An 18513-nucleotide genomic window follows, 5' to 3' on the forward strand; every position below is an offset into this window, starting at 1 on the left:
ATCCAATAGACTCAATTCCATGTGAAATTTACTGCAGGTGGCACTAGCGAGTGATCTAATTTTATAATTTTCCCATAGTAATAGACAATCATTCTTGTACTATTAAATGTAATTCCAGTCAAAGTCCCAACAGGATTTTGCACTGAATTTGATAAGCTTTCCTCAAATTTTATATGAAAGAGTAAAGACTAAAATTATCCGAGAGATTCTGAAGATTAAGACGAGCAGTTACGAAACACTTAAGTCCCAGTAAGTTATAATAATTAAAAGAGTGTGGCATGAGTACAACAATAGACTATTTGAGGCCTCATTTTTCTTGTTTGCTCTGTATCATTTGCTACTGTTACCCGTTCTCTCTGTTTTGAATCTCTCCTTTGTTTCTGTAAAACTTCCCTATTGTGGTTTGCTCATGCCTCTTACTCCTCTGTCGTCTTTGTTTTTTTCTTCTATCTATTCCAAAGATTGTTTCAAATGCTACCACAATCTAGCCAACTCTCCATTTCTCTGCTCCCTTCCTAACCAAGATTCTTGGAAGTTTTGGTAGCACATGTTTTCTCTATTTCCTCCTCCATTATAGAAAAGCGCACTGCTAAATTTGCCAACGATCTCTGTGTTATCAAACTCATTGCATACTTTTCTGCCCTCATTTTACTCTAACAATCAGCAGTATTCTCCACAGTTGGTCATTCTTCCTTTTCTTTAAATACTGTCCTCTCTTAGATCCTATAATATGACACTTATCTGGCTTCCTTCTACTGTCTTTGGCCATTCCCCAATTCTTCAAAGGGTTTTCACCTTCTGCTTTACTTCTTTCTATATGTTTAGGAGCCAGTCCTGGGCCTTCTCCTCTTTTTCCTCTTTCTGCATTTTCTGCCTCGGTGATCTCATTTACTCTTACACTTTTAAATTCCCATGTTTTAATGCTCATGAGCCTTAATTTATATCTCTAGCCCAAACTCCTCCATTCAGCTTTAGGGTCACATATCTAATGGTCCACTTGACATCTCCATTTTTATTTCCCAGAGGTAGCTTAAGTATTAGGGTTGTCAGATAAAATACAGGACACCTAGTTAAACCTGAATTTCAGATAAACAATGAATAATCATTTAGATAGTTTCATGCAATATTTGGAATATACTTATACAAGTGAATTTCCACACTCAAAAGAATGAAGTTGGACAAATATTTTATACTATATATAAAAATTAATTCAAAATGGATCAGTAACATAAATACAAGAACTAAAACTATGAAATTCTTAGAATGAAACATAAGGGTGAAGCTTCAGGACCTTATTTTTGACAATGGATTCTCAGATATGACACAAAAACATGAGCGACAAAAATAAAAATAAATTAAATATCATTAAAATTAAAAAATTTTGTGGATCAAAAGAATTTATCAACAAGGTGAAGAAACAATGTACAGAATGGGAGAAATATTCTGTAACCAAACATCTGTTAAGGGTTTAATATCCAGAATATATAAAGAACTCCTACAACTCAACAACAAAAAGATGTACAACACAATCAAGACATGGGCAGAGAACTTGAATAGACAGTTCTCCAAAGAAGATATACAAATGACCAACTAGTACATGAAAAGATGCTCAGCATCATTAATCATTAGGGACATGCAAACTAAAGCCATAATAAGATTCCACTTTACATCAACTAGGATGATTATTATCAGAAAAATGCAAAATGTAACAAGTGTTGGAGAGGATGTTAGCAGCCAAGTGCTTTAACCACTGCACCACCAGTTGTTGTTGTTAGGTGCCATTGAGTCAGTTCTGACTCATAGTAACCCTGTGTACAACAAACAAAACACTGCCCAATCCTGCACCATCCTCACAATTGTTGCTATGCTTGAGCCCATTGTTGGAGCCACTGTGTCAATCCATCTCGTTCAGGGTCTTTCTCTTTTTCTATGACCCTTTACTTTAACAAGTATGATGTCCTTCTCCAGGGACTGATCTCTTTCGATAACATGTCCAAAGTATGTGAGACTTAGTCTTGCCATCCTTGTGTCTAAGGAGCACTCTGGTTGTACTTCTTCCAAGACAGATTTGTTCATTCTTTTGGCAGTCCATGGTATACTCAATATTCTTCACCAACACTACAACTCAAAGGCATCAATTCTTCTATCTGCCTTATTCGTTGTCCAACTTTCTCATGCATATAAGGCAATTGAAAACACCACAGCTTGGATCAGGCACACCTTAGTCCTCAAGGTGACATCTTTGCTTTTTTAACACTTTAAAGAGATCTCTTGCAGCCAATTTTCCCAATACAATGAGTCTTTTGATTTCTTGACTGCTGCTTCCAAGGGTGTTGATTGCGGATCCAAGTAAAACGAAATCCTTGACAACCTCAATCTTTTCTCCATTTATCATGATGTTGCGTATTGGTCCAGTTGTGAGGATTTTTGTTTTCTTTATGTTGAGGTGTAATCCATTCTGAAGGCTGTGGTCTTTGATCTTCATCAGTAAGTGCTGCAAGTCCTCTTCACTTTCAGCAAACAAGGTTGTGTCATCTGCATAATGCAGGTTGTTCATGAGTCTTCCTCCAATCCTGATGCCCTGTTCTTCTTCATACAGTCCAGCTTTTCAGATTATTTGCTCAGCACACAGACTGAATAAGTATGGTGAAAGGACACAACCCTGACGCACACCTTTCCTGACTTTAAACCATGCAGTATTCCCTTGTTCTGTTTGATCCATGTACAGATTCCTCATGAGCACAATTAAGTGTTCTGGAATTCCCATTCTCCACAATGTTATCCATAATTTGTTGTGATCCATGCAGTCAAATGCCTTAGCATAGTCAACAAAACACAGGTAAACATATTTCTGGTATTTTCTGCTCTCAGCCAGGATCCATCTGACATCAGCAATGACATCCCTGGTTCCATGTCCTCTTCGGAATCTGGCTTGAATTTTTGGCAGTTCCCTGTCGATGTACTGCTGCAGCCACTTTTAATGATCTTCAGCAAAAGCTTGTTTGTGTGTGATATTAATGATATTGTTTGATAATTTCTACATTTGGTTGGATCGCCTTGCATAGGAATAGGCATAAATATGGATATCTTCCAGTTGGTTAGCCAGGTAGCTGTCTTCCAAATTCCTTGGCATAGATGGGTTAGCACTTCCAGCACTGTATTCATTTGTTGAAACATCTCAACTAGTATTCCGTCAATTCCTGGAGCCTTGTTTTTTTGCCAATCCCTTTGGTGCAGCTTGGACTTCTTCCTTCAGTACCAATGGTTTCTGATCATATGTTACCTCCTGAAATGGTTGAACTTTGACCAATTCTTTTTGGTATAGTGACTCTGTGTATTCTGTCCATCTTCTTTTGATGCTTCCTGTGTCATTTAATATTTTCCCTGTAAAATCCTTCTACCCACCAGGGCTCCTACACAAAATTTGGTGGTTCGAACCCACCAGCTGCTCTGTGGGAGAAAGATATGGCAGTCCACTTCCGTCAAGATTTACAGCCTTGGAAACCCTATGGGTCAGTTCTACTGTCTTTTTTTTTTTTTTAAGAGGATGTAGAGAAATTGGAACCCTCGTGCATTGCCCATGGGAATGTACAATGGCGCAGCTGCTGTGGAAAATAGCTTAGTGCTTCCTCAAAAAGTTAAACATAGAATTACAATATTGTTGTTGTTGTTGTTGTTAGATGCTATCTATGACACAGCAAATACACTCCAGGGACTGGGGGAGGATAAGTGGGAACTTATTGCTTAAGGGGTACTGAGTTTCTCTTTGGGGTGATGAGAAAGTTTTGTAAATGTAGAGTGCTGATGGCTATAAAACATGGTGAATATAATTAATGTCATTGAATTGTACACGTAAAAGTGATTAAAATGGCAAAGTTTTATTATGTTTTACCGCAATTAAGAAAAGGACTTAAGGTAAAGTAAAGCTAGTTCAGACAAAAAACAATGAATGGATGAATGACTTATGAAACTATTTCTATAATGCCAGACACATATATCTAATATCTTTAGCTAGCTTAACAATTTATGTCAACTGCCTATAGGATAAAGTTCAAAACACTTAGCCAGGGTTTTCAAGATCCATATTAAAATATTTGAATTTCCCTGAATGTGCTGTGTGCTCTTTAATATCTTTGCGTGTATATTCTCTCTACCAAGACTGTCTTCATGCCTCTTATCAGCCTGACCAAAGAAAATCATTTTACAAGATTCTTTCAAGTGTCACTTCTTCTATGAAGTCTTCTCAGACTGCCCTATGTAGACTTGTTGTTAGCTGCTGTCAAGTCAGCTTCAGACTCTAGGTTACCCCATGCACAGTACAAAACAGAATGAAACACTGCTGGTCCTGGGCCATCCCCATGGTTTCAGATTGGACTGTTGTGATCCAAAGGGTTTTTGTTGACCGATTTTTGGAAGTAGCTCACCAGGCCTTTTTCTCCTCTGTCTTGTCTGGAAGTGCCACTGAAACCTGTTCAGCATCATAGCAACAAGCAGGCCTCCACTGATAGAAGGTCGGTGGCTGCATATGAGGTACACTGGCTGGGAATCCAACTCAGATCTCCTGCAGGGAAGGCTAGAATTCTACCACTGAACCACCAATGCCCTCGCTCTCATTTTTATGTTGCCATTATATTCTATATATACCCCTATTAACAGCTAACATTTATTGAATACTTTCTACATGTCATTAATTGTAATGTTTATAGGCATTTCACACATTTTTATCTTCACCACAACCTAGTTTGGAATTACTGTTATCCCGTTTTTATAGGGGAGGAATCTGAGATAAAGAGAGGTTGGTAACTTACACAAGGTTTAAGAGCTATTAAGTGAGATGCCAAGAGAGGTACCTAGATAGATTGACTTTACGGCTTGTGACCTTAATTCCATACTGCCTGGTCAAGTGCTCAACACACTGTACTACAAATCTCTCTATATTTTATATTTCCTTTCCCCATTAGACTGTGAGCCTCTCATGAGTAAAAGGCAGGATCAAAATCATTTTTGTAAAACTAGCCAAATATTTTAAATGAATGGCTAATAAAGGCATTCATTTATAATTGTGCAAAGTTGCTTCTGATTTGAATGAGTTTTAAAAATGAAGATTCTAGGTTTTGGTCTCTCACAATATTTTTAAAATAACAAGCAATTCATTATATTAGTACATTAATTTTTTAAAAGCTAATTTTAGGGTATTTAATAGTATACTTAATGGCTTTATCATTCAAATAAGCATGTTATTGTTCTTAGTTGCCCTCAAGTCAGCCCCCAAATCATGGCGATCCCATGCACAATGGAATAAAATGCTACATACTCCTGCACCATCCCCATAATCCATCGGGCATCTGACCATTGTAATTCATAGGGTTTACACTGGCTGATTTTTGGAAGTAGATCTCCAGGCCTTTCTTCCCAAAAAGCATAGAGAGAGAGAGAGTAGTGCTATCATAAGTAAACATAAATTCCTGGTAATGCAGCTTTGGCAAGTCATTCAGCATTTGATATCACTTAAGGTGCACGAAATATGTTATAATCACTTTATTTGTTCTTCATAACTCATAATTAATATTGCTGCCACCAGATGGAGTAAGAGGTTATTTAAATGGTATTTCTTAAGAAGCACAGAAATAGAGATTCCTTCAGCTAAAATTATTTTTCTCTACTCTCATGCCTCTTACCACCACCCTGACATTCATATACATTCACACACATACACACACACACTCTTAAACCATTACATATGAGTTACTCAAGCCATTAAAGCATGCCATTAAAATGCAAACATATACAGTAAGACAAATGAGTAAACATATAAAGCCATTAAACTGGTTCCATGGCAGAACTTTATTCCATTAACTAGTGGGCACCTAGCAGAAATGAAGCATAGGACATGTAGGTTTTAATGAGGCCGAAAAGAGAAGGGAAAAGGAAGAATTCAGGCAGGCCTAGAACTTGGATTACTAGAATGGAACCCAGGTGGTGGAGTCTATTTTTAAGAAAAAATTGCATTGCAAATACATGACAGAGAGTATAGCACAGTAGTTAAGAGCTTACTTGCCATTGTTACATTTGCATTGCACTAATTACTCAAGGATTTAAAGGATATATTTTATTGACTGATTACAAATTTCTAATCAATATTTTTTGCCCATTTTTGCTCATTTTTCTATTGAAGTGTTTGTTTTTCTTTTTCTTATTGATTCCTAAGAGATTTGTGTGTTTGTTTTTAGATTAAGGATGTTAATCCCTTAACTACCATATGTATTTAAAACTTTTTTCCAGTTTGCTATCTGCCTTTTAATTTTAATTGCTCAGACTTAGTTTCAAAGCTCACCCTTCACAGTTTGAAAGCCTAGTGACTAGAGAAAGTATGCATTCCTAGTTGTTGATAAAAGCAGCTTTAAGGGAAGGTAAACCTTCAGATGAGCCAAATAATCTCCACAGTAAAAACATTTTGTTTTTCAAACTCTGAATTTGAATTAGGGGACTAAACCCCACTCAGATCTCATAAGTTTCTTCTTTTTTTTTTTTTTTAATTGACAAGATACACGGGAAGTGCTGGCGTGGAGGACATATTTTTTAAGATCAAATTTCTTATGGCACTTTTATTAATATTTACCACATACGTTTGCCAGGAAAAAAGAGTAAAAAGGAATAAGAACTGAAATTTCAACTTTTATTTGAAATATAAAAAAAAAAAAAAGATACTTACCTTTAAATATTTAGGGAAAAGCAACTTTAAAAATACATTTCAGGCTGTGTCAAGTTCAAAACACTTGAGAACTGGTTAGTAGATTATGAAATATAATGATGATGTGTCTGGAATGATGATAACTCCCAGTAAATAGAATTTCATCGTCTATAAAATCAAGAACCAAACCTACTGCTGTCGAATCCATTCCAGCTCATAGCAGCCCCGTAGGACAGAGTAGAACTGCCCCATATGATTTCCAAGGCTGTAATCTTCACGCAAGCAGACTACAACCTTTTCCCACGGATGGACTGGTGGGTTCGGGTCGGTTCGAACTGCCGACCTTCTAGTTAGCAACCAAGCACTTTAACCACTGCAGCACCAGGGCTCCTCATCATCTATAGAAACTCTGAATTATGGTATAATTCTTTAAAAAGTGGCTTATCCCTAGACAAAACCTGTCTTGTCACAGAGGCCCCCTGAATATCCCATATGGTAGGTGATGCACCTGAAACTCTAAGGCAAGGAATTGCAAATATGTGACAGACATGTCATCAGTCCCCCTGCTAACACCTATGGCTGACAAAGTTAGCGAATAACAATAAGCTTTCAGAATAAGTCCACTCGCTGCCTCAGAATCTTTCTTAACATAGTACTCCAAAAAACTAACTGGAAGTGGCAATTACGTGTTATATTCAGGCCCACTGATTAGGACGACCACTAAACCAAAGCCAAAAACCAAACTCATTGCTATCAAGTGGATTCTGATTCATAGGTGACCCTATAGGACAGAGTAGAACTGCCCCACAGAGCTGAATGACAACTAACCCTACTAAAAAGGGAGATTTACTTCAGTGTTATTTGTGTTTTAAATAGGGAGTCATTAAAGGCTGAAAAGCTTTCAAGACAAAAGGTGTGAAGTGTTATCAGTCTGAGGATAGTGGTATTGAATTTCAGAACAGACATGGTCAGCGCACACACCCATGATCAAGCCCTGCCCTGTACTTAATTGTAATGCAGCTGGCCCTGTTGAGAATTTGTGTACCTTAAAGAAGATAATTTGGAAATAAATTCAAAAAGTATGATTACATTTCTGCAGCCTTCAAGCCCAGCACTTCAGGCTTTTTTATACTTTAAGTTTAAATCTATTGGATGGAAAGAAAAGGTTATACAAATAATACCAGGGATCATGTTACAAAATCAAACATTTCATGGCAAATAATATAACTTTTATTTAGTTATTGTGTTCTTACTCTCTATAAGGACAAGTTGCAGAATTAAAAGTGGTGATACTTTCTCCTTGGTAACTCTTGGAATAGTCCAGAAACTCCTTTTAATGAGTTCTTGCCTATACCTATACAAATTAAATAAAAAATCCATCTCACACTGGCTGGTTTCATATGATTCCTATCTGTAGATTCCACACTCCCTGAACTGCCTAATCCTTTACTCAGACTTGATTTCAGAGCACATATATTGTTTGTTTTTCAAACTCTTGGATCTCCTAAGGGTGTTCTCTGGATCCAGTTATACTTATGTCCACAGTCCATTAACTATGGAATGACAGCCTCAGCAGTGCTAGCTAATCTTTCTAACAGTTAACACAACAAATGAAGAGTTTGAATTTTCCACATTCAAAGAATCACAGAATCTTAGTGCTTGCATGTACTTTAGAAGTCAGCTGTTTTAAAGACAAAAGATAGATCATCTCTTATCTCCAGTCAAGGGAACCATTCAAACATAATACAAAAAAAAAAAAAAAAATACAAGGAGACAGTAAATAAGAAAGTCTGGACACTCAACCCATACCTAATGCAACCTCCTAAAAGAGAAGCCCAGAAGAGATAGTATAAAAAATGACACACAAGTGATTTCCCAATCTCAGAAAAAAAAAGCTCAGTCTGAAATTTGAGAGTATGGATCATATTTTTTTACAGCCTCATTGAAAAGAGAATCACATCATACTGGTAAAAGTAAAAATATAAGTCTATAAGCATTCAGATGGAAAATCTTGTTCTATAAAGGAAAAAATGTGGCCATCCTGGAAGTTTCCCACAGTGTTCAATTCTAGAAGACAAATAGAGCAACAAAAACAGAGCTTCAAAAGACAAAGACAGTAACTCCAAAATTCTGCCCCTAGCCAAGTTGTCATGTGAAAGCAACATTATGTATGTATGTTGTGAGGGGGAGGTCAGTGAGGGAAAACTCAGGTATAAGAACAAAACTATGCTTTTCTGAACAAATGACTGAAAGACAGATATTTCATAATGAGAAAAGATTAGCCAAAAGTCAGAATTCAAAAGTGAGGAAATGACAGTTGAAAAGGTCTTATAGTGAACAATTACATTCAGTGAACATATAGGGAAAAGTTTAAAAAATTAATTTAAATGTGGTGAGAGCCAAAATATACTAGAGCATTGTTTTCTCTCTGAAATCAATTATTGCTTTTGTCCAAAATTAATGGGAACTAACTCTGAATTAAATTTTAATAAAATGGGAAAGGGGGAGATGAAAATAATGAAAGTGCCAAATTTCTCATTCATATTCCATAAAAGGGAGTAAAGATATTACTGTTCTGATATTGACTTCATTGGAAAAAGCAGTTGGCCATCGTACCTGTTGTCAACGAGTCCATTCCGACTCATAGAGGCCCTACAGGAAAGAGTAGAACTGCTCCGTATGGTTTCCAAAGTTGTAATCTTTACAGAAGAAGGCTGCCACGTCTTTCTCCTGAGGAGTGGCTGGTGGATTCCAACCACTGACCTTTTGTTTCACTGGCCAGTAGTAGAATGAGGTTTTGAAAAAAATCCTGTAAATTAATCTGGAACTTCCAGAATATCCTTATAGCTGTACTGAAGACACTAGAAATGCTACAGGTCTTGGCTCCTCACTATTCTACCATTCTTCATGTATTATGATGCTAAAACCAAAACCAAACCCATTGCTGTCAAGTCAATTTCAACTCATAGTGACCCACAGGACAGAGTAGAACTGCCCCACAGGGTTTCAAAAGCTGTAAATATTTATGGAAGCAGACTGCCATATCTTTCTCCCACAGAGTGGTTGGTGGGTTTGAACTGCGAATCTTTTGGTTAGCAGCTGAGGGCTTAACCACTGTGCAACCAGGGCTCTTTGTGTTACTGATGTACCCTCCCATAAATGGCAGAGAAGCTGAAGCACATGGAAGAATAATATCAATTTCTACATACAACAGGAAAATGAAAGGCTTGTTATTAATTGGGTCTTGAAAGATAACATGTGAGATAATTCATTTAATTGAAGGGCAATGCAAATCACAAACCTATCAGTAAGAATTGATACATCCCCCTTTACTACACCGTAATTAATTAGCTTGATAGAATTTCATAATAAAATAAGTTCACATTCTATATTAAAACATCTTATTTTCCACTCCAAAAATGAGCATTGTTATAAAATTCCTCATCAATTAATATCTAACTTAAAAAAATAAAAACAAAGCTATTAAAGGCAAGGAAGGGAAAACTTAAAACTCAAATGACAGTATATGTTCACTTTTAAAAAATCACTACTATTTTTTCCCAACTACTAAACTCAAACAAGACATGCTAAAATTTTCTCAGAATAAATCAAGCAAAAGATTATCGTCCGAAATGGAATAAGTTGTTCCCTTCAATGTATCTTCTTTCTTTGAAAATTTCATTCAGAAATAAATTGTGCTAAACTTCGTATTATTAAACTGCAATAAGCCATACTTTCTCTTCTCAATAGCTATATAAAAAACATGTTACCTGTCATAATATTTGGTAAGAAATGTAGAAATAATTCCAAAATATTTAATATCCAGGCTCTAAAAAATACTGTTGTAAAATTGTGTTGTTTAAGAACAAACTGGTTTCAAAATCATTCACAGTTTACTGACAGACTTAATCTTTACCCCAGGGCACAGGGGCAAATGTACATACATGTAAGTAGTTTCCTAAACATTTGTGCAGAGTGAAATGTTATTTATTCTTTGAGGCGTCATCCCACAGATGTCACCCAAAAATGTAACAGAATCCAGTTTGTATCCTTTGAAATGATACAATGTTAAACCAACCTTCCAGCAATGATTGCTCGTATTTCACTACTACACAATTTATATTTTGGGCATTAATTAAATCCCCTTCAATTAAATGTACTCATGATTAGACTTCCCTAGAAGAATGGTGCTTCTGAAAGACAAAAATTTCTATAATCATATGTCTCTTCATCTGATTACCTAATCATTTCATTTTAGAACAGAGAACTTTCTATTACCATTTTAGCATATTTTCATGCTGCCTGAAAGTACTGTTTCAGCTGCGAGGTATAGAAAGACTTATATTGCCACCACTTCTCCTATTTTTGATTTCTCAATATATTTATTTCTGTGAATTCACACAAATAGTCTAATATAAATAGAAGGGGCCTTAATTCCAAAGTGACACATTTCAAGCAGGCTCTAAGTGAAATATGGTCCTAAAAGGAATTAAGATGTTACATATCATGAATGCTGGTGAGACTGGACTAAAGAATGTTTCATATTCTGGAGAAAGAGGAAACAGGAAATAAATTGCAAATTCCTTCTTCACTAACCAGGTGTTCACGGGCCCTCTCTTCAGGTATATGTTCTCAGTGGCTGCCTTAGCCTTCATTATTGCATGCCAAGTCCATCCCAGGGGCTAGCCAGGGTAATGAGCTCCCAGGGGCAATCTCTAAATTGAGTGCCCCCATTCGAGTGCTGAGGCGCCATCTCTAAGTTGTACCCCCCCTCCTCAGTTTCAAGATGAATAGACAATGACAGTGGCCAAAAAAAAAAAAAAAGGTGGGCACACCCACTGTCCATTATCAATTTCCTGCAGCACCAGCCATGAGGGGCAGCAGGTGGGCTGACAGGTGGGCTCCCGGCGGGCGCCTGGACCCTGGTGGCAGCCAGGGCAGCACGAGCGGTGTCTCTGGTGCTGCTGAGTCATCCTGGCAGATACCGAGAACCATGGCAGCAGAGAGCAACCCTGAAAGATAGTTGAAGTGGGGGCGGGTTTTCTGAAGCAGCTCAAGTTTTGCATAGATTGGTCTTGGCCATATCTCTGGACTGTGGGGTGTCACCCTTCTGACAGCGTCACCCAGTGCAGTCTGCACCCACTGCACCCCCATAGTGATGCCACTGGTGCCTCAGAACATCACCCCATGCCTTGCCTGTTGCCCCTTTGGACTTGTGCCTGGGGTCAGTGCCCCTGTCTGCCCCCCATCCCCTTGCCATACTTCTGGTCTATCTGCAGCTTGGCTCACTATTTCAGCACCAGCTTCAGACTTGATAGAAATACGGAAAAGCTGCTATCCAGTTCTCGAAGGAATTGTAACATCAAATTCAAGGTCACTCAGTCGATACCTATTAATAACTCCGTGGAGATCAACAATACTTATGAAAGCTTACATGAAAGATTTGCAGTCCTCCCGTTTTTGATTAGGATGGCAAAAAATGGCGCAAGACCGGACAGCGTTTCCTTCTACTGTACATAGGTTTGCTATAAGTCGGAACTGACTTAAGGGCATCTAAGAACAACAAACATCTACTTTAAACAGGTACAGGTACAGTTTCCAAGCCCTTATTCTTTTGAACTATTTTAAATGTCATGCACAGTCCCTAATATAGGAAGTATACACAGATTCTTGATTTTACAAAGAAGTCCAAAATAGAATAACAAAAAATTAATGTGAATTAGTGAAGACTATGCGCCAAGTACTTTACATGAGTTACATCATTTTCTCTTCAAAACAACCCCATGTAGTCTTAAACGCTAGCCACTGGCCATTTAAGATGCATCAATTGGTCTCAACCCAACTGGAGCAAAGGAGAATGAAGAACGCCAAAGACACAAGGTAATTATGAACCCAAGAGACAGAAAGGACCACATAAATCAGCCTGAGCCCAGAAGAACTAGATGGTGCCCGGCAACAACCGATGACTGCCCTGACAGGGAACACAACAGAGAGTCCCTGATGGAGCAGAAGGACGGTGGGGTGCAGACATAAAATTCTTGTAAAAAGACCAGACTTAATGATCTGACTGAGACTAGAAGGGCTCTGGAGGTCATGGCCCCCAGACCTTCTGTTAGCCCAAGACAGGAACCGTTCCCAAAGCCAACTCTTCAGACAGGGATTGGACTGGACTATAAGATAGAAAATGATAGGTGAGGAGTGAGCTTCTTGGCTCAAGTAGACACAGGAGACTATGTGGGCAGCTCCTGTCTGGAGGTGAGATGAGAAGGCAGAGGGGGACAGAAGCTGGCTGAATGGACACGGGGAACACAGGCTGGAGAGAAGGTGTGTGCTGTCTCTTTAAGGGGAGAGCAACGAGGAGTACACAGCAAGATGTATATAAATTTTTATATGAGAGGCTGACTTGATTTGTAAACTTTCACTTAAAACAAAATAAAAAAAAGAAATATATATATATATAAACCAACCCCAGGTATTATAGAGTAGAACTGTACTCTATATGGTTTTCAAAGCTGTAACTATTTTGAAAACAGATTGCAAGGCCTTTCTTATGAGGCTCTTTTGGTTGTGTATGAGTTACCAACCTTTCAGTTAGTAGTTGAGTGCTTAGCCATTTCTACCACCCAGGGACTGTCAGGTAATATTTAACCCCCATCAAAAAAATTTATAACAGGTTTATTGAGAGATAGTTCACATACCTAAATATGCCCTTTAAAGTTTACAAATCAGTGGTTTTTACTTTATTCACAGAGTTGTATAGCCATCACCATTTAATTTAGAACATTTTCATCGCCCCCAAAAGAAACCCCATTAGCAGTCACTTTCCATCCTTGCCTCCCCCACCCTCTAAAAACCATGAATCTACTTTTTGTCTCTATGAATTTGACCATTCTGTATTTTCCATATAAATGGAATGACACAATATTTGGTCTTTTGTGATTGGTTTCTTGCACTTACCATGTTTTCAAGGTTTATCCATGTTGTGGCATGTATCAGTATTTCATTCTTTTTCATTAATGAATAATATCCCATTGTATCAATATACCACATTTTATTTATCCATTCATTAGTTGACAGACATTTGGGTATTGTTTTATTGTTTTGTTTTCACTTTTCGGCTATTATGCATAATGATGCTATAAACATTTGCATGCATATTTTTCTTTGGATATATGTTTTCAATTCTCTTGGGTGTATACCTAGGATTGGAATTGCTGGGTCATAGGGTAACTCTATGTTAAATTTTTTGAGGAACTGCCAAAATGCTTTCCAAAGTGCCTGTACCATTTCATATTACTAACAGCAGTGAATGATAGTTTCAATTTCTTCACATCTTCACCAACGCCTGCTATTTTCTGTCTTTTTTATTTTAGCCATGTTAATATGTGTGAAGTAGTATCTCATTGTGGGCTTTATATGCGTTTCTTAATGACTAATAATATTGAGCATGTTTACACATGCTTATTGGCAATTTATATATCTTCCTTTGAAGTATTTACAAAGTTTTTAATTTAGTGAAGTCCAAATTACATATTTTTTCTTTTATCATTTATGCTTTTCATGTCATAGCTAAGAAACCAAGAAACCAATGCCTAGTCCAAAATCATGATGATTTATGTTTTGTTCTAAGAGTTTTTATACTTTTAGCTCTTAGGTCTACGATCCATTCTGAGTTAATTTGTGTTTATGATGTGTTAACCCCATTTCAAAGAGAGGCTAATAAATTTTCACAAAGTATCCCAGTACACAAGGGGCCAAGACAGGATTCAAATCTAGACAGCTTGCTCCAGAATCTGCAAAACTCACCCACAATGTCATGCTCCTCTATATTCCTATTGGAATTTTTTGTCTTTTGTCTTTTGTCAAAATAGATGTGAATTCATAGGTTATATGGTTCTTGTCCTTTTAATTATCAGTGTGTAGAAAATGTAATGGGAAACTCCTATGGAAAATGTCAAAGTTACTCCAAAAGGGATCATCAAGTTTCTCCGTCACCCAAAGACACATGAAAACTTTAAAAAGCAAAGCCAAAGTCTACCTGCTATAAAACTGCAATGCCTGTACTGAAAACGTCTTATTGATTTTACACTTAGTCCGTTGCTTTTGATAAGTGAAATCAGAAAAGAAAACTGCATCAAAGGTTTCCTTTCCTTAATATACCATATCTATGTTCACTAACTTTATTAATACATTTTTTTTCTAAAAATATCCTCCTTATATTACTATGTTACACTCAATGAAAACTAACCGGTTCTCCGAAAGATGACCATTTTAAAACGAGATAGTGGCTTATTTATTCCAACTAGTTTGTATCTAAGGAAATTTCATCAAAATGGCATGCAAAGATACCTATTTTCGCGATAGCCCTATAAGGCAGGATTTAGGCAGAAATTAACTTGCATTTTCACACGAAGGTCTAGGAAACTAAAAATGTTAAAAACTCTAGCAATGTTAAGTAGCATTAAAACTGGTCTACCTAGAACTATCTCAGGTTTCTTAATAGTCAATGTAATATTCTACCCACCATATATCACTGACTCCATTTAACATGGCAATCATAAATGATTAAAATCAATTAAAATTCATAAAGAACTATGTGTTATTCACTGTGTAAACAAATTATATTATATCAGAGAGATTTTAGAGCAGTTTATTAAATAGATCTTTCAATTCTACCTGCTCCATCAGTGATGGGCTTTTAAGAAAAGAAAAAAAAAAAGCAATTTCATTTAGGTACCAGTAGTTAAGTATTTCCCAACTCTCGACTCAACGGCACTGGATTTGGGTTTTATTTGCCTATTACTCTATTCTATACACAATTTAACACATATTTTGTTGAAAAATAAAGATAAATATTGGTTAAATGAAAAGCAATTTGTCTATTTGCACTCTCTTGCTGACTTAAAGCTAAATTTTAATTTGTATTGCAAGATTCTGTTAATGAAACTAAGATAATTACTAAAGTCCATAACATTAACATAATGGATACATTCTCATAGAATCTCAACAGAGTTATGTTAACTTGAAGCTTCATAATAGATGCCACTCAAAAGAGTTATTTTCTAATTTTTAATGGGAACACTTTATATTTTCAATGAGTTTTGTAGTCTAAACCAATCTGTACAACTTTGCCAACATGAAGGGGTCATTTGAAATCAGAAAAGGTAGAAAAGTATGCTTTGTTTTTCTTTCAAATGGCTCAGATAAGTTTCTAAAGGCAGCAGAACCACAATTTCTACTAAAGATAATTAATCTGATGATCAACTAGAGGACCAAAAAAAATTAAAAACAAACAAACTCGTTGCTGTCAGTCAACTCCAACTCACGGTGACTGTATAGGACAGAGAAGAACTGCCCCATAGGATCTCCAAGGAGTGGTTGGTGGATTCAAACTGCGGAACTTTTGGTTAGGAGCCAAGCTCTTAACCACTGCACCACCATGGCCCCAATTAGAGAAAGCTTCCCAGAAATCTTTGAACATTTTAGCATTTTGTCCACCCCTGACTGAGAAGCTTACAAATCCTTATACCACTCTTTTATTTCCCAAAACAAAACTACAGGACAGGCTTTCTCAAGAGCCATATAAACCCTTCTCAGGATCACCATTATTCTGGGACATTAATGCAAAACCAAATATAAGATCATGAATAAATTCATTCTTCAAAGTACGAGTTACTCAAAAATAGTCAAGAAGCCTTTTATCATAATCAAATATGGCTAACGGAAATAAAAATAAAAATATAATGACATCACAAAGCTTTCATGATATGAAAAAACTAAAAACATATTGGTTGATGGCAGAGTAAGTTCCTCTAAAGACCAAAGAGATGATATAAAGGAGAGCCCTTTAAGGCAATGAGGCACTGCTAAATAGGGGGAAACATTCTGTAAAAGAAAATGCTGTAATATAGTTTCTTATTAATCCCAACTTATCCTGGGAAGCTAAAGAATATAACTTTAAATTTTAGCATATATTAATTGGGTCATGACCCAACTAATTATTTAGTCCAAACATTATAGAAATAATTTTGCTTAGTAGAGAAGCAACTGGAATTTGGAAAAACTCTACTTGTTAAAAAAAAAAAAGAGGTTATTCTATAATAAAAAGGTAGATCATAACCAGGGTACCTGGGTTTACCTTTGCTTTGCGAAAGTGGTAGACCACCAGCATGCTAACGAAGTCCAGCAGCATACATAGGGCTTGGAAGGAGATGATAGCAAGTCGCAAATACTTATCCTCCTGGACAAAGCATGGGCTGTCATCAGCACAGTAGGGGCATCCCTCTCTGCAGGGTAGGCAGACATGGGCTTCTTCTGACACGTCTTTTGCACTTCCTCCAAATAGTTGATCCGGACCCCTTCCTGGAAGTTCCAAATAAAACCATAGTGTCATTGCACCTCTGAGATAGGTGATAGTGAATGCAAAGTCAAAACACGTCTTCGCCTCCCCATTCCTTTAAAAAAAATTGTCAGCCCTCTTGGACTGAAACAAAATTCTTTTTAATCCTTTGATTTCTGAAAATTATCATTCAGAGTAATTGAAGAAAATTAGCGATAATGGAAATAAAACTTCTCAAAGGCAGCAGTTTTCTGAGTCTTTGATATTATTATCTACTATTTACCAAGTGAAGTGCCCTATGGCACAAACCATATTCCATAAAAACTTGTTAAAGAATTAACCAGGAAGAATGATAAGAAAATCAATATCTTTCCCATACCAAGTAAATATGCCCAATACTTTTGGAACTTCCTGACCTAGATGGCATAGAATTCAAAATAACACTTCGATGGCTCCTTAATTCATCAGAAATCTCATCTACCAAGTTCATTAGGTCTTAATTGAATAAAACGATACTTAATTGAAAGTTGTTCAGTGTGCATTTGTGTAATGATGATGCACCCTTTGCCCAGAGTACAATTAATACTTACAGGCTGTCGTGTAATTTCCCACTTTCCCTACCCATATGACATTTCCGCACTATTAACTAACTACTGCTATTGATCCACCCTTTAATTTTAGATTGTTATGTCGCAGTTATCAAAATTTCCTTAGCTCTGAAGCCCAATAGGTAATGATTCACTTTTTAATTCTTGAGTTTAGCATTGACAAATATCCAATTAATAACATATACTAAAAAACAATTATTTCCAACTCTAAACTAAACATGACAGGCATTAGTGAATATGTACCCAGTAAAGTATACGTCAAGGAGCCCTGGTGGTGTACAGTTAAAGTGCTTGGCTGCTAACCAGAAGGTCGGTGGTTCAAACTCACCAGTTGCTCCGGAGGAGATCTGTAAGGATTTATAAACTTAGAAGCCCCATGGGGCTGTTCTACTCTGTCTTATAGGGTTGCTATGAGTCAGAATCAACTCGACAACAGTGGGTATAAGTGTATAACATATTATTGATTAAACCTTTCAAGACTCAATTATCTTTTCCTTTGAATTTTTGTTGATACCATGTGTTTTCACTAATGAAAGGTATGCTGGTTAAAGGACTAATTCAGAATTTTTTTATGATTTATGGATTTTGATATCCATTATCTGGGATCAAATTTATCCCAGCAGACTCTAGACATTGTGATTCCTGCTGATAATGAGTCAATGACAATTTTTTTTTTTAATTGCTAGAAAGTTTGCAAAATATGAGGTAAAACATGAAGGTACCTGGCAATGACTGCACATGCATTTTATTCTAGTCTCCTTCTTCTTAGCCTTTTCATTATTTTTCATGAAACTTTTCAAAACATGGTAAAATGCATTTTTCTTTACTGAAAAAACAGTACTTACAGCCCAAATAAATAAAGCTAAGGGATTTTT

General features: G+C 36.7%; 1 protein-coding gene across 1 annotated transcript in view; it reads right to left on the reverse strand.

The window, feature by feature from the left end:
* GPR158 (G protein-coupled receptor 158) overlaps window positions 1-18513 on the reverse strand; it is a 567445-nt gene that overhangs the window by 203123 nt on the left and 345809 nt on the right. The window contains exon 4 of the mRNA XM_049881810.1: window positions 16830-17053. Within this exon, the coding sequence (XP_049737767.1) occupies window positions 16830-17053 (224 nt within the window). The remainder of the gene's footprint in view (window positions 1-16829; window positions 17054-18513) is intronic.

This window comes from Elephas maximus, chromosome 4 (genome assembly GCF_024166365.1).
Source record: "Elephas maximus indicus isolate mEleMax1 chromosome 4, mEleMax1 primary haplotype, whole genome shotgun sequence".
Taxonomy (NCBI): Eukaryota; Metazoa; Chordata; class Mammalia; order Proboscidea; family Elephantidae; genus Elephas; species Elephas maximus.